Genomic DNA, 16,724 nt, shown 5'->3' on the forward strand with positions numbered 1-16,724 from the left:
CCAGCTCTCTCAAGATCAAGAGTGAGCACGGAATTAGGGACCTGTCAAAACTGACTCACTAGATCGTACGCTGATGTTTCTCGCTTTTGTACTTTTCCCCAACCTAAAAGCAAACTATTCCAATTATATGGGCTAATCCTCCCTCAATTACAGAGAACAGGAACGCGGCTACTGCAGCTGTGTCTGAAATTATTAGTGTTTGAACCCGTACTTCAAAAAGATTATGGCAAGTGAAAGTCAAATGCCTTAGCTTCAGACTGCTGTCCCGTCAGGTCCCAGGTCCCACCCTCCTCATCACGCACAGGATGGCACCAGTGGCAGCGGGGAAAGGCCGCCTGTGCTCCTGGAAATGAAACTCACTCATCCTGCTGCAAATGTATAATCACTTAGGAACCGTTCTCCTAAGCAAGACCCTCCCACCTCTCCACCATGCTTCTGTTCACCAGGGGCCTCTAACTTTACAGGACACGATGGAGTTCAGTGTGGACAACTAGCCACACTCCTTCCCACACGAAACGGTGTGTAACTTCTGTTTCACTCCTGACAATGGCTCCACAAATTCTGCCTTGGATTTGGAAAGCGCATTCCCCTTACAGACTTCCTTTAGAGCTGTATTAACTACTCCTCTCAACACCCAGGTGAGAGTGCCACCCCTATTTTTCAATTTTGTCAGAAACTGAGGTTCGGAAAGGGATATAAAAATCACCATGTCAAAATATAAATAATGCCAGAGTCAGGAATTCAATATATCCAAACACCTTTGGCATCTGATAATAAGCTCGTACCCCCTGCAAGTGGTAAAATTATTTATAACTTCATAAATGTTTCAAAGATCATAGGATACAGTTTTACATCTATTATGTGACATAAAGGAAATTCATACATAATGAAGGAAAACAGAATATGAAGCCTGTTATATGAACCATCAGAGAACTGGGATAAATTTATCAAGACCAAACAGAACTCAAAGAGAGAAGAAATGTTTGTGGGAAAAGGACCAAGGCGAGGGTTCTCGAATACGATGTATGCAGCAGAAGCATAGCCCAGAGCAAGTGACAAATGACACAAGGAGGGACTCCTGGCAACTGAAAACTCAGTGTTCAGCCAGAGTTATAAGAGGAAATGCGCATGCCCGATGGGGTGACCATAATTACTCATGGGGCATCTGTAGGACAATACGAGAGTTCTGCGATTTTGTGACCTAAAACAAGCAGAGAGAAAGGTAGAAGGAAAGCAGAAGTAATAAAGAAAAAAAATTAACAGAACTGATTCAAAAAGAAGTAAAAAAAAATGAAGTTCGGCGGAAAAAAGATCTTAAAATTCAAAAAATATTAACCAAAAGCGGGGTTGGTTGAGTCGAGCTCAGGGTGGAAGCCTGCAGTTGCCAGTGAGTTGGTGTGTCAGGGTTTATTCACCAAGAATTGCTCTGAATCCTTTTTCATTTCTGCTTACAAACCTTGGCTTTTTGAGGTGTTCAGAACACGCTCAGGCGAGTATCCAGAGGATTTCTTCCCTGCCGCTACGTTAGACATTAGAGTCCATCCCCGTATATTTGCCTGAATTGTGACTAGGGTTTCTCATTGCTGGTGTACCAATCACAGCAGATGAAATCTTGACCTGACACAAGCCAAGAGAATGAAAATACTCCCAGGGACCAAGCTCTCGGGCACCGGGTCACAAGTTTTACCTCAAATGCTTGCTAATTTAAAACAAAAAAAATCAGTCTGGTCGCTAATCTTCAATCCAGAGCATTTTGAGGTCTAGAGAAGTTCTATAATGAGATTGTTAACACAGACAAAGATCATAAAATTTCAAAATTTCAAGCAGCGCTAATGGCTAACTCATTTTAATTAGTGTATTTTGGCAAATAACATGGTATACTCGTATTCCGTGGGGAAATGTTCCTAATATGGAAAGACAAGGGTGACACGCATATGTAATCCAATTTAATTTCATTCCATAATTTTTTTAAAAAAGAAACCATTTACAATTCTTAAAACCTGTGACGAGGCCACAGGTTTAAATTTAAAGGCCACCCTTTAAATTTTCAAATGAAGGAAACAGAGAATTGACTTGCCTTGCTAAATAAAATGGACACCATGAAGAAATCCAGTAAGAAACTCTCTGAAATATCTTTGTAGTCAAAATGGAAAAAGATCACGGTGAAGCCCAAGTAAATAAACTGGTGAGCTGGGTTACAGAAAGAGGTCCGCAGCAGCTTCATGCCGGCGACAATCATCAGGAAAATGTCCCAGCTGTTGAAAAGGGGAGAAAGGACGCGATCAAGGACTGCCTGCAAACTATCAGGTGAGTTACAATAGCTAATGTTTCGTGAGCGTTTACTATGCACGGCGCCCTTTACAGGCATGGAAAGCCAGGACTGCGGCGGGGCGCGGGGGAGGGGGCTCTGTCATTATCCACATTTGTCAAAGGAGCAAAGGGAGTCTCAGAGTTTGGGTCCCCTGCCTAAGGTCTCACAGGGCGGAGCGAGAATTGAAACTCAGTCCCAGGGGACTCTTTGCCACAAGAAGCGGCTCCTTTCTGCCCCAGGATTTTCACAGTCCCCTGTCCTTCAGCAAGGACACAGGGTTCCCTTGGACGCCAGCAGAAACAGCACGTTGTCCCTCTTAGCGTCTGCTCAGTGTATGCTTTCTTATTATAAAAGAATCTTATGGGAGCAGTGGTGTCATAATAGTTAATATTAAATTCTGAAAAGAAAAAAACACGCAGTATCTTAATAAAACCATTTTTGCCTTTACTGTTAATTTCCAGTATTTTTCAGCATATTTATCACTCCCAGTGAAAAAGTAAGTTCTCTGGACTCCCTTTGTTTTTCTGCTGAAAATAATCTCATCGACATTTTTTCCCCATGGCATGGGCCTTTTTAGTGAAGGAACTCACCAAAGGAGTCTGGTAAAGAGATACCAGGGCTTTGCTTTGAGACCTGGACCGCTGGATGATCTTGTCTAGGGAGTCAAGTTATTAACCCGCGTAGGGAGCGTGTGTTCTGTGCACGATTCCCGCAGACGCTGAGGCCAACAGTGAACACTCTACCTACCTTGAGCTTGGAAGGTTAATGATAACAGCTCAGAAGGGCCTGACAGAACAACTAGCTCCTTTCTGAAGGAAGGCTTTGCACTTTTAGGCAGATCCCTGCCCCCCCCCCCCCCCCCCCCCCCCGCCCCGACCTTCCCCTTATAAAATCCTACTTGGGAACTCAAAAGAAAGACAGAGATGAGAACGCTTTCTGGAGAATGGCTGCACTTAAAAGAGAGAGATTGTCTTTTTCTGGCTAAACAGAGACACCTGGGGCTATGCCTCAATTTCCCTAAGCCTAGAAGGATACTAGGCTCTGGACCTTTGCCAGCATTATTATTATCTTGTCCAAGGATGAGAAGGTTCAAAAAGTGCTTTAAAGCCTTTGTACCTATCAGGTGCAAAACTGTCATTTTTGTTGTCGAAAAGATCTAATGTTGGCAATTCCATTTCCTCCATGTGATATTTCATTGCGTTCAGACCTAGGGCTCCAATTGTTTTCTCTCTGCCCCAGGATGTGCCCAGTGAGGTTTGCTCAAGGCTCTCTGAGAAAAACTAGCCCTTGATTGCATGCAGATTTGGGCTGAGTGGGAATGTTTTCCTATAACTTTAACATAAAACCTTCAGGGTTCCCGCAGCGAGGTTGAGCACTGCTCCATAACCCGTCTCTCTTTTCCAGTGGACAACTAATGTCCCTGAGGAAGTACAATATAAAAATATGACTTTGGGTCCAGTTGCCTTTGACAACAGCCCAGAGTACAAGAATCAATGTGGGAAGGGTGCCAGCTCAGTTGGTTAAACATCAGCTTTTGGCTCAGGTCATGATCTCAGGGTCCTGGGATTGAGCCAGTTGTCAGGCTCCATGTTCAGTGGGGAGTCTGCTTCTCCCTCTCCCTCTACCTCTTACCTGCTGCTTGTGTATCCTCCCTCCCTCCCTCTCTCTCTCTCTCAAATTAATAAAACCTTGGGGGGAGGGAGAATCCAGGTAGGATACCAAAGCCCAATGAAAAGGCATCTCAACATATGGGGTATTTCTTTTTTTTAGGGAAGACTGGTCATTTTTCTGGGTTATTCAGGCCAAATCTTGATTGAGGGTCAACTCTAACTGTGACTACGTTCAAATGAAGAGCATTCATTTTATGTTTATTAAGGACGGATGACTGGTTAAGACTACGGAAGATCTTAAGGGCTGATGTTCATAGCCTTTGTAACATTGCAATAGTAATGGTTACAGTTAAAATCTTTCATAGACGATTGTAGGCTCAGCCGAAAGTTTAATAAAGGCTTATGTAACAACCAGTGAACATGGCCTGGGACAGCTGCAAAGCACCCATTTCAATCAGGCTGGGAAATATAAATACCAAAGAAGATATCACAACTCCCTCACTCACCCATTTACCAGCCCCCACTTGCTCGTGCATCCACCCAGCGTTCTACCATTTACTAGGGGGTTGGTATTAAAAGTTGAGTAAGAAACAGTGCCTGTGATTGAAGACTTCACCACCTATCTGGTACAGTGGTTCTCAGTGCAGCCAGGGTGGGGGGGAGGCTTCTGTAGTTGGATACAGGTTTCTAGGTGATACTGACATACGACCTCCGGCTGTCCTGCTTGTGAACAGCTGGTCTAGTGGGGTACTTGAAATTATTCTAAGTCTTCAGATGGATGCCTCAAGAATACAAAGGAATCGTCTGTTTTGGGCTCTAAAAAAATAACACTGCTGGTATCATCTGGGATTTGAGAATATTTGGAGGTACATAGCTAAGGTGCTAGTTCTGACTTAAGTGTCTGGAAAAAAGTTACAGGGGATAGAGAGTATTATTACTCGAAACTGGACTCCCTCCAAACTATTTATTTGACTCTGCCTGATTCCCAATCCTTGTGTCTGTCCCCTGCCAACAGCCACAACCACTGGGTCTCAACCTGCAGGCTTAGCTTGAGGTCCCAGTCGTGATGTTGGAAAGCGACAACTTTAAATCCTTCAGCTCATTACCCCGGGGCCAGCACTGGTATCCTCTTTGCCACTGTGGTGCTGTTTGTGAGCCCTCGTTCTAGAAGCTGAGGCTAGGAGGTCACTGGGGTCAGCCAACATTGTGCATACTGGAGACACCTGCCACTAGAAAAAGCACTTGAGTTCTGCATGGGGAGGCATCGCATGGGTTCAGTCGCACCCACACTGCACAAGAGGGCTACATTCCCAGTGTCTGTGTTCTTCATCCAGTGAGACTGATTTTCATCCTCGGATCTGAAGTCGAGGATTTTAAATACCAGAGGGCATGACTTGCCCTGACCTAATGGAAACAGGTCTAAACTGCAAGGAGGGCCGAGTCTGATAAAGACAGGAAGGTAATATCATCATTTCACTTAGTGCCTGCTCTGTGTGACTATGAATCTACTCAAAATCCAACAGAGTATTCAAATGCCTTTTATCGCAGCTTGCTCAGTCTTTGGCAAATATTAATTAATTTGTCCTCATCACACCCCGAAAGGAGGAGGAGGTTTGAATTAGTATGCTTGCGATTATGCATGCGAGTTGACTTGGGCGCATAATGTTTAAGTAACGTGATTTAATAAGCAAATCTCAGAAAGAATCTCTTTTGCATTCTCCTCCTCAAACTTATTTGACCAGAAACTTCAACCTTTTGTCGGAACAACAAATCCACCGATTATCGAGCAGGATTTCCATTTGCAAATTCAGAGTTAATTTTAATATATGAAAGCAGTAACTCAACTGAGCACCGTTAAGGCTTTGCAAAAACACGGGGCACTTGACGGCATGACGTCTCTGTGCTCCATTTTTTTTAATTGGGAGACTTCTCCGGATAAATGCAGAGAGAGCTGTGACAGTGATTAATCCCCCCCTCCCTCCAGCACAAAATGATAGAGTATTCGCTAAACGAAATGACACGAGGGCATTCGTAAAGCTCTGAGCATGATGGTAGGAACTCCAGGAGCCCCCGGCATCATACTGTGCTTCCGTCATCTTATTAAAGCTCACTGACTAAGCTTTTGCAGGAGGATTTTCAGAGCGACTGTCATTTAGTCACGACATCACTTAACGCAGATCTACGTTCTTTTTCAGCCCGGTCACTCTACAGTAACCATCAAGCTCTAGCCAGTCTCAGGAAAAGCCCGCCGTGGCTTCCTTACACGTGGCCAGGACATGAGTCGATGCACGCTGGCTTCCGCTGCAGCCTGTTTAGAGAAAGCTCACTGGATTTTGAAATCACTGTGATCGAAATCATGATGAAAATAAACCGTTATCCACTTACTGGGTACCGAGCCTCCGGTAATTGCTGATTGAAAATGCATCGATAGTGAGGGCATTCAGAATTATTGCTGGGTACAAGATGTATTTTTCAAAACACTGAAGCCAAACATAGAGTCTTTCAAACCACATTAAATGGGCGACATCTGAAAGAAACACAAAAACCACTTAGAACAGCCCCTGATCAAGTTATTTTTCTTTAAGTGCATGTAATAAGAAGTAATATCCCCCTTTTAATTCAAAAGCTGCTGATCCAGACTCCAGATATTAGACATAATCTACCAATTTTCTTTCCAGGCAGCAACTCTAAGCTTTGTTTCTACATACATCATAAATAATAATATACAGTAATATAAGCCAGTATTCCCATTTTTCAAGTCAAGTGATTTTTCCATATATAATTATTACTGGCACAATGAAATAAGCTGTCATATAATATCAAGGCATCTCAGAGTAATAAGGGTAGACAGTGAAGGATGAAGAATTGAAAAACAATCCAGGGGTCCATCTCCTCTTAAGCTGGAGATACTTCCAAGGCTGGGCTTTCTTCTCCCTCTTTTTAGTCTTTAAATCTGCAAACTAATGAATCATCGAACTTTACACAAAAAAATTAAATTAAATTAAATTTAAAAATAAATAAATAAATAAATCTGCAATCAGATCCTCAGGCAATATATACAAAGAAGAGAAAGCTGATCCCCAGGCCCCATCACAATGAATGAATGTGTGACATTCTTGGGAACCTCATGACAAAGGGGAATGAAGCCTATTCCCACAAGGCTAAGGTTTTGAGTCAGACCAGTCTGGGTTTGCATTCAGACTCTACCAACCACTGGTGTGTGATGGTGAACAGTTGACTTTTCTTCCTGAGCCTGTTTTGTGTGCCCCGCCCAACCCTGAGTCTGCTACTGGGGATGTGACGGCCCCTCTTTCCATCCACTCATGGCAGGGGAGAATCTGCTCTCCCCCAGGATGGGGTAATATGGAGTGCATACTTATAGTGCCACTGCCCATCTCTGACTACTCTTCTCTGTGAGGAGGGGGAGGGGTGGCAGGGTGGAGCTCTCCTCTGCTTCTGGCTTCTGTGAGGAGAGCACACTTGGTTCAGCCCAGGGCCCGAGGGGAGGCCTATCTCATTCCCCACTGAATCTCTCTGCTGGTCACTGTGAGGCTGACGTGCACCCCAAACCACCAGCCAATGGCCAGGAAAATGAACCAGATATGCCGGGGACACAGTTCCCTCCACAGCAAGACTCAGAGGCCAAACCTCCAAAGGGCGAAGCTGACTCCACTGAGCTTCTGGACTCACATTCTTCCACCATTTATAATAAAAAAACTTATACCCCAATAATCTATCATAAAAAACAAGAAAGCCATATAGTTTTTACATTATTTGAATTGCACAAGAATCAACTCATGAAAGACAAACAGGTCACACTCACCGTGTAGAGTGACACAGCAGAAATGGGCTGACTCCTCCAGGTGTCTTAACCAGTTTTAGGAGACAAATTACCTGCTTCTAACATTTTTCACTGGGACTTTATGCAAAGGGTCTCAGGAAGCAACACAAACAGGTACCATACACACAGAATCGGAAACTGATATTTTACTTTTTTGTTTATATGGCTTAGCTATCTATGCAAGAATGTATTATGACAACTCAAAAACACCAAAGCTATCTTCATTTGATTAAAAATATGAGGCGAGGTCGGCATTCAGAAATCTTAAAAAGAATTAATTTGAATGCAATAGGAATGGTGAAGACAGGTAGAGTGGGAATACCTCATGACATGGGAAATAATAAGAACAAACATCCCAATGATTAATTTAATAAGTAGAAGAGAGATGCAATGAGAAATTATCAAGATAAAAATAAAAAGAAATTTTAGTGGCAAATGAAACAGGGAGGAAGACTGGCTATTTACCCAAAGAAAATGAAAACACGAATTCGAAAAGATCCATGCATCCCTGTTTACTGCATCATGAGTTACAAGAGCCAAATTATGGCAGCAGCGCAACTGTCCATCGCCTGACGAATGCATAAAGAGGAGGTGCTATATGTATGTGTATAATATATACATATTAGAATATTACTCATAAAAAAAGAATGAAATCTTGCCATCAGCAACAACATGGATCAATCTAGAGGCTGTAATGCTAAGTGTAATAAGTCAGTCAGAGAAAGACAAGTATCATGATTTCACTCATAGGTGGAATTTAGGAAACAAAATAAACAGAAAAAAAGAGACAAACAAAAAACCAACTCTTAAATACAGAGAACAAACTGGTGGTCACCGGAGGGAAGGTGGGTGGGGGAGGGGTGAAACAGGTGAAGGGGATTAAGAGTACATGTATCCTGATGAGCACTGAGTAACGTAGACAACTGTTGGATCATGGTATTGTACACCTGAGACTAATACAACACTGAATGTTAACTATACTTCAATTTAGAAAGTATACATACACCGTGGAATATTACTTGGCCATAAAAAAGAATGAGATTTTTTTTTCCATTTGTGACAACATGGATGGACCTTGAGGGCATTATGCTAAGTGAGATAAGTCACAGAAAGACAAATACCATATGATTTCACTTATATGTGCAACCTAAAAACCAAAACAAATGAATAAACAAACAAACAAATCCCCAAAACAGACTCTTAAATACAGAGAAAAAACTGGTAGTTGCCAGAGGGGAGTGAGAGAGGGGCTGGGCGAAATAGGTCAAGGGTACTAGAGGTACAAACTTCCATTTATAAAACAGATAAGTTACAGAGCTGAAAAGTATGGCATAGTCAGTAATATTCTAATAACTTTATATGGTGACAGACGGCGACCACACTTACCGTAGTGAACACTGTGTAACGTATAGAATTATCTAAGTTATACACCTGAAACTAAAACAACATTGTATGTCAACTCTACTTTAGTAATTAAAAAACAGCAAGGACATTGGGTAGGGATTTAACTTTGGGTATTCTTAATGGTCTATGTGTAGTGTTTTCTGGTGTAGATTTGGAAATGGATTATTTCATAACGAATTAAGTTTTTTTTTTTTACTTATAATTAATGAGATCTAGGTATATTATGTATTTTACAGAGAAGTAAAAGGGTTTTTATCTTTTGTGAAAATATATGAAAATTTAGAAACACAAATCTTTATGATCTGTCCCCCATGTCCTTTAGGCAAATGACATTAACCCCCAGTTCCTGGAGAAAATTGAGGCGATTAGGCAACAATTGCCTAATCCTCCCACCCTTCAACTACCAATTTATTTATACTCACATCTGCCTTCTCAGTTCTCCTGAGGCTGAGCTCCCACTGATGCTCTGGGTCTCACTCCTCCTGACATCTGGCTCAGGAGTCCCCCCTCCAGAGGAGCTCTTTCCGACTGGCAAGTGGCAAGATTCCAGTCTTTGCCAAACTGAAAACTTACTTTCCGCTCTGCACCTCCTTCTTGTGCTCACTCTGCCCTTTTCTGCACAGTGTCTTGAAAAGGCTGGGAATGTCTGACAGTCCCGGGCCCTTGTCTCCTACTTGCTGCTGAAACTTCTGCCCCTGGGTATTTGCAGCTACGCCTGCTCAGAACAGTGTAGGAGACAGCCACCTGAGCCTTCCTAAATGACAAATAACAGATCCTTCTCGGTCTGTCTCACTGGATCTTTCTAGGCACGAAACATCACTGGTCCTTCCTTCTATTTATTTATTTATTTATTTATTTATTTATTTATTTATTTATTTATTTTAAAGATTTTATTTATTTATGTGACAGAGAGACAGCCAGCAAGAGAGGGAACACGGCAGGGGAGTGGGAGAGGAAGAAGCAGACTCCTAACAGAGGAGCCTGATGTGGGACTCGATCCCGGAACGCCGGGATCACGCCCTGAGCCGAAGGCAGATGCTTAACGACTGCGCTACCCAGGCGCCCCCCTTCCTTCTTTTTAAAACTCTCTGTCCAGGGGCACCTGGGTGGCTTAGTCAGTTGGGATCTGCCTTCGGCTCAGGTCATGATCTCAGGGTCCTGAGATCGAGCCCGGAGTTGGGCTCCCTGCTCAGTGGGGAGTCTACTTCTCTCTCTCTCTCTCTCTCTCTCTCTCTCTGGCCCTCCCCACCGCGTGTTCTCTCTCTCAAATAAATAAATAAAATCCTTTAAAAAAAATTTCTTTCCCCTTCTCCCTCTCCCTATACCCCCTCACTCACATTCTCTCTCTCTCTAAAAATAAAATACAATAAATAAAATAAAATAGAATAAAATACTCTCTGTCCTTAGCTTCCCCATGCCACCCACTCCTGCTGGTGCTTAAACCTTCCACCCTACTCTTTCCATTTTCTCTGCAAGCTCCTCTTCCCTTTACTTGGTCATTTGCTTTCCTTGGACTTCTCTATTTTTTTCCTCTTTTTCTTGAGCTGATGCTCTCAACACCCTAACTTTAATGATTATACCCATGCTGACGACACTCGGATCCGTAACTCAACCTTCCGTCTGTCTCCTGGCCCCCAGATCTCAATACTCAACTGAATAGCTTCATCGTCTGACATCCCTAAGGAATCTTCAAATACGTGTCAGAGGCTGAACTCGTCAACCCCCACACAGCTGCTCTTCCTGACGCATTCTTCATCTGATGTAACGACACTCGCATTCACTTTGTCATGCAGGTAATATATCTTGGAGTCGTCCTAAGTCAGTTCTTCTCAATCATACCTGCGCGTTGGAATGACCTGGGGACAAGGCTGAAAGACACTGTCCGAGATCTGCGATGCTCAAACTTCGAAATGCAAATAATTCGCTTGCTAAAACGCAGAATCTGAGCTGCTGGGTCTGGAGCAGAGCCAGACATTCTGCAGCTGCTACTGTGTCCCTCTCTGGAGTCACGATCGTCACTGGCGCACTCACATTCTATACCTCACTGGCTACCTGAATGAGCCGCGCTGGAGTTTTGAAAACCTTTTCATTCAGCTTTTTCATATATGGAAACCGGCACAAATCGTACACGTTAGAGCTGCGTCCCTAGCACCTAGATGAAGACACGCTCTTGAAGCAACCCTCCCACCTGCTTACAGTCACTGCTCCACGAGGTAACCCCTGCCCCAACCCCAAACACCACTGTTTAGTTTGCCTCCTATTCTCTTGTATCTTTTGCTCAACAATTTTCGTGACGTCCAGCCACCTCTGTGTGTGTCACTGTCATCCGTCCGTTCTCACCGCTGTGTAATAATCTGGGGGAATATATACAGGTTATTTTTCCAGGCTACTGTTCATGGGCATTCATTTTGTTTTCAGTGTATAGCTACTCTGCACAGTGCTGCCTCGAACATTCTGTTACGTGCCTTCTGATAAACACGCGTACATTTCTGCGGGGTACAGATCTAGGTAGAGAATTGCTAGGTGATTAAGTGTGTGTATAGGAAGTTCAGAGAGATTTTCCAAAGCTACGGAGCCAATTTATACTCCCACTAACACTGCAGAGAGTTCCTTCTGTTTGTTCACATCCTTGCCAAAACATTTTCTCCCCCTTTCACTTTAACTACACTGTGGGTGTCGAGTGCTATCGTATTATGGTTTTATTTTGCATTTCCCTGATGACTAATGTGGTTAAGTACCTTTTCATATGTTTACAGGCCATGTGGATACACACTTTTGTGAAGTGGCTCAATGTGTATCGCCTGGTTCTTTCCTCTCCAATAGGTCTTTTCTTTACTCATTATTAGGATTATACGACTTCTCTTTACTGATTTTTAGGGGTTCTTGGTATATCTCAGGTCTGCGTCTTTAGTCAGATATATGCATCGGAAAGCTCTTCTCCCATTTTATGGGTTATCACTCTCTTAATAGTACCTTTTGTAGACAAGAAATACTTGATTTGAATATGTTCCAGCTTCTCATTTTGTTTTTCCTTTTGGAGTCTTTTGTGATCTGTTTAAAGACAAAGATCACGACCACATTCTCCTAAGTTTTCCTCTTAGACTTTATTGTTTTATCTTTCACATTTAGATCGTCAAGCTATCGAGAACTGACGATTGTGTATAATGTAAGATAGGGATTGAGACCAATTTTTTTCCGATGGGGATACCTAAGTGACCACCACTATTTATTGAAAACAATTTCTATTTCCTCCTGCACAGCAGTGAACTACACTGTTACGCATGCCCTTCTATGTGCTGGGTGCCTTCCTGCAATGTCCTTCTGTACTTCCTACTCGAGAAACTCCTAATCTTTTCATGGAATCTGGCATCTGGCCATCTGGAACTTTCTTTGCCCCCTCCCCACCCCTTTGCCATTATTCCCAGAACAGTCGCTACCACCGTTTGCCAGGACAGCTCGCTCCAAGTGTTCATCCCAGTAGAAGGGTTTAATCACCAGCAATGTTTAGAACTGTCAGTACACGGTGAGAGTAAAAAGGGGGCCAAATTTTAACTGGCTTTATCACTGTTTTCAAATTCTTGATAAACAGTGCATCTCCCCCTTTCTGCCTGGACCCTGGGTGGACCCTGGCATCTCCCCAGCATCAGGGGATCCACGGCACCTCCATGTAGGGAGTACCTATGAGGCATCAGCCAGACGCTGAGCTCGGCATACTGTATACATTACTTCGAGTTTTCAGGCAAAATACATTATTTGTGCCATCACTATGCACTGTGAATTCTATAATTACAGTACCTGTCACACTGCGGAGTATTCATTTAAATATTAATCTCCCCACTGGACTTTAGGTTTGTCAAGAGTAGATCTTGTCTTCAAGACTAAACCATGTCTTCATTAGTTGAGTCTTTCAAGTCCTTACGGAACACCTGGCTTACAGCTGGGGTTACATAAATGTTCATTTACTATCTTATCCTTTTTGCGTCCAGAGGAACTCTGAATAGTTAAATTGAACAAAGAGAGGCTTAGAACAGCAGCCCCCCCCCCCGCCCAGAATTACTTTCTGAATACAAAACGAAAAGCTTTCGAACTCTAGCGTATTAAGCAATCTTTCCTATCTTAGTCTCTCATAAAGTACAATCCATTACATTTAGGTTTCCTTCCAGATTATTTTTTCTGATTTCCCAATTTATATTGAGAAAATATATGTCAGTTTGAGGCCGTCACATCAAATGCAACTCCGCCTGCTTATAAAAATACATTTACAGAGTTCTATCAACATTTGTCACCAATTCGGAGAAACATGACAACCTTAGCTAGATTGCTGCAAAAATATGTAAATTAAGGAAATACAAGCCAACCTCATGCTGCGGGGCTGTTAGAAAACATTTGAATTAAAAGAAACATTTGAGTAGCTCATCACCGTAGAATGCCCGTTTTTGCCATTTGGACGGGGGAGTGTGATCCAGGCTTTTAAACGCTCGTCGCATTTGCTTTTAGACAATGATGTTTTCCAGTGAGTGGGGATACGGCTGCTTTGAGGGCAGGGACACCATCCCACTGCAGACTTCCCAAGGATTTACTGCAGCTAATGAAAACCAAGATGGGTTTTCCATAAGAATTTTAGCTGATCCATCCCGGAGAGACATAAAGCAATGAGTTTCCAAAAAACAAGCTCTAATAAGCTCTGAATTCACCGTCCATGCCGTTCCAAATATTTGAGAGCGAAAGTCCTTATTCAGTGAGATTTCACCCTCTGTGGTACCTGGGAGGGGCGGGGAGACATATGTGTGAAACTGTATCGTAGACACACTTTGAGGCAGGTAGCTAAGATATGCAGGCTCTCGGAAGTCTTCCCTTGTAAGCACCATTCTGCTGCCTGACTTCGGAAGAGCTAAGTCATAAGAAGTGCATTCAGTATGGCCCTGATAACATCCGTGAACAGCTAAGGCCTTGGATCTTTAAGGGTCATCACGGGTTCTCTAGTTAGAAGCCAACCGATGATAGCTACAATGGAGCTCTACGAAGGATACGAAGAAATTCCAAAGAACTAGAAACCAACTCATGCAGAAGTCACTAAAACTTCTACCATTTTTTTAATAGCACCCTTACTCAACTGAGCTGGAAGCCAGGTCACACTGCATGATGCATGTCTCGTTTACTACCCGAGGGGCTGCCCGGGAATGAAGGTGACAAGCGAATGTTAGGCAAGCTCCCACGTGCAACCGGCTGGTGGACCCTGGATCTCTAGATGCGAGGACAGAGAGTGCCCTTCACGGTGTCCGCACACGCCAGCAAGCTCAGGGACGCACATTGTAGGCTGGGGGAAAATCATTCTAGGTAAAGATGCATCCCGAGGCATGGCTTCCCCCGCTGATGTTCCGACAATATCTAGCCAAAGCAGGGGTGGAGAAGGATGTGGAAAGGGAGGTAAAATAAATACGTATGAATGACAGAGTGGAGAGCAAATCCCAGAGGTCACCACCTCCAAACTTTCGACTTGGGATTCTGCTAATCCTTTATGTTGAAAGAAAATTAACGTCCCTTTAAATTTTACTTACCTCTAGACTCCTTCTAGCAAGTTTGGTAATGCATTCCAATGAAATGTTACAATCTCTAGGGCACCTGGGTGGCTCAGTCAGTTAAGAGTCCACCTTCAGCTCAGGTCATGATCCCAGGGTTCTGGGATCAAGCCCCACATTGTGCTCCCTGCTCAGGGCGGGGGAGCCTGCTTCTCCCTCTTCCTCTGCCCCTCCCCCCACCACCACCACTCGTGCTCTCTTTCTCATGCTCACTCTTTCTCAAATAAATGGATAAATAAATCTTTAAAACAAGAAATGTTACAATCTCTAGATTGTTTTCGTACTGAATGTTTATGTTTGGAAGCGGAGGGGAAGCAAAGAGAAAGATGAATAATAACACAGGAGGAAACTAAAACCAGAGCATTATTCCAGAATTCTGATTGCTCAAAGACTAAACTCAATCCTTTCTTATGGCATGACCACGGAAAGCTAATAAAAAGGAAAGCTCACAGACGCAGTAGCATGATAAACATGTTTCTTAGGGCCCCAAACTGCTTCAGGATTCATACAAAGTCAAGTTAAAAAGAAAATCTTCGCAATGGTATTTTATAACAGTCTTTTTGTAATGCCCTGAATACTCACAGAGGCCATAAAAAGACCTTACTTGAGCATTAGTATTTCTCTTTTCCCTGGAATATTAGGCCCGTGAGGAAAAGAATGCAAGCTAACTATGCCATTTACAAGTTATATACGACTTATTACAAGAGAGCACTTTAAATTTTCTTAAAGGCTTTTCAGGTTGTGTTTTACTTAGATGCTTATGCTTCCAAAATAAGTCCTTCTCGATAATTAAAAGTGAATCAAAAATCTTCAGAATGTTTTTATCTTTAGGGAGATAATTTTCTCCGATTCAAATCTTGAATTACGATTAAAGCTGCAAGGATACGTGGCCTCCTGCTTTGCAGGAACCAGGCATGTTCCTAAGCATTTCCAGACGTGCACAGCTCGGTTCAAATGGCCCTGTCACCCTGAGGCATCTCAGGCAGAGACACCCTGCAAAATGGAATTACCACATCGAGGCCGGTGGAACCCCCTTATTATCAGCAATCGTTTTTCCCTATGAGTGCTTCTCCGTCCTGTCTTTCTCTCGGGGCCACATCTCAGCTTGTAAAGTCCTTAGTGCTAGCATGTACATGGGTCATGGTATATTCTCCAGAAACAGGTCTCACTTCCAAAACTAGTAGCGTGAAGAGGGTAAGTAATCATTCTTAAATGTAAAGCAAACCACATTACGCTGCTGCTCAAAGCCCTATAATCCTGCTTAGGAGAAACCCAAGGTCCCATGACCTTTCCGTTCCCATTAGCCAACACACGGTGTGCCCGTGGCTTCGTCTCCTGCCTGGGATCCTGGGATCCCATTCCTCCCCTTTGAGGGCTAACCCTGTCTTTCTCCTTCAAGCTTCGAATTAAATGTCACTTCCTCAAAGGAGCCTTTCTCTGTCTCTCAGATCTCAATCAGGATCCCTTTAGACTCCTTCCTTGCGTCTTCATACTCCTGCCCTTCACTGTCCTTTAGACCCTGTACATGGGCATTACTCTGCGTGAATGTCCAGCCCTCTGCAACAGCCAGGGGGCCGGGCCTGTCTTCCTCCATCATCTTCATCCATAGGAGCCGCTCAGTAGCTTCACGCAACATCTCTGATTAATTGACTAATAACTCAGTGAACAAAGGCAGACACCCGGTGGGACAGAGGGTGAGAAGCTGGGGCACCCCCGGTGTGGCACCAGCTGCCTTGCCGGGCTTCAAGGTGTAGTCCTGGCCACAGTGCATTTCCCTTCTCAGCAGGTTCCACCCAGGGTGAGGCCACGGCGGCCACACTCCCCAGCTTATCCCCAGCATTCGGCACCGTCCCTGGCACGCGGTGGGTCCTATCATTATTTCTGAACGAATCAATACCTATTATCAAGTCAGGCAAACCTCTCAGAGAAATGCAAGGTAGTGAAGAGCAACAGTCAGGCAGCAGAATATTCAAATTTTT

General features: G+C 43.5%; 1 protein-coding gene across 1 annotated transcript in view; it reads right to left on the bottom strand.

Moving 5' to 3' along the window:
• The window catches only part of PCNX2 (pecanex 2), a 293,441-nt gene that overhangs the window by 112,268 nt on the left and 164,449 nt on the right, over window positions 1–16,724 (bottom strand). Inside the window, exons 20-21 of the mRNA XM_045783277.2 lie at window positions 6,307–6,448; window positions 2,078–2,255 (exon numbers count right to left, since the gene is read on the bottom strand). Coding sequence (XP_045639233.2) covers window positions 2,078–2,255; window positions 6,307–6,448 — 320 coding nt within the window. The remainder of the gene's footprint in view (window positions 1–2,077; window positions 2,256–6,306; window positions 6,449–16,724) is intronic.

The sequence above is a fragment of the Ursus americanus genome, chromosome 6, assembly GCF_024610735.1.
Source record: "Ursus americanus isolate L20-20 chromosome 6, mUrsAme1.1.p, whole genome shotgun sequence".
In the NCBI taxonomy this organism is placed as follows: domain Eukaryota; kingdom Metazoa; phylum Chordata; class Mammalia; order Carnivora; family Ursidae; genus Ursus; species Ursus americanus.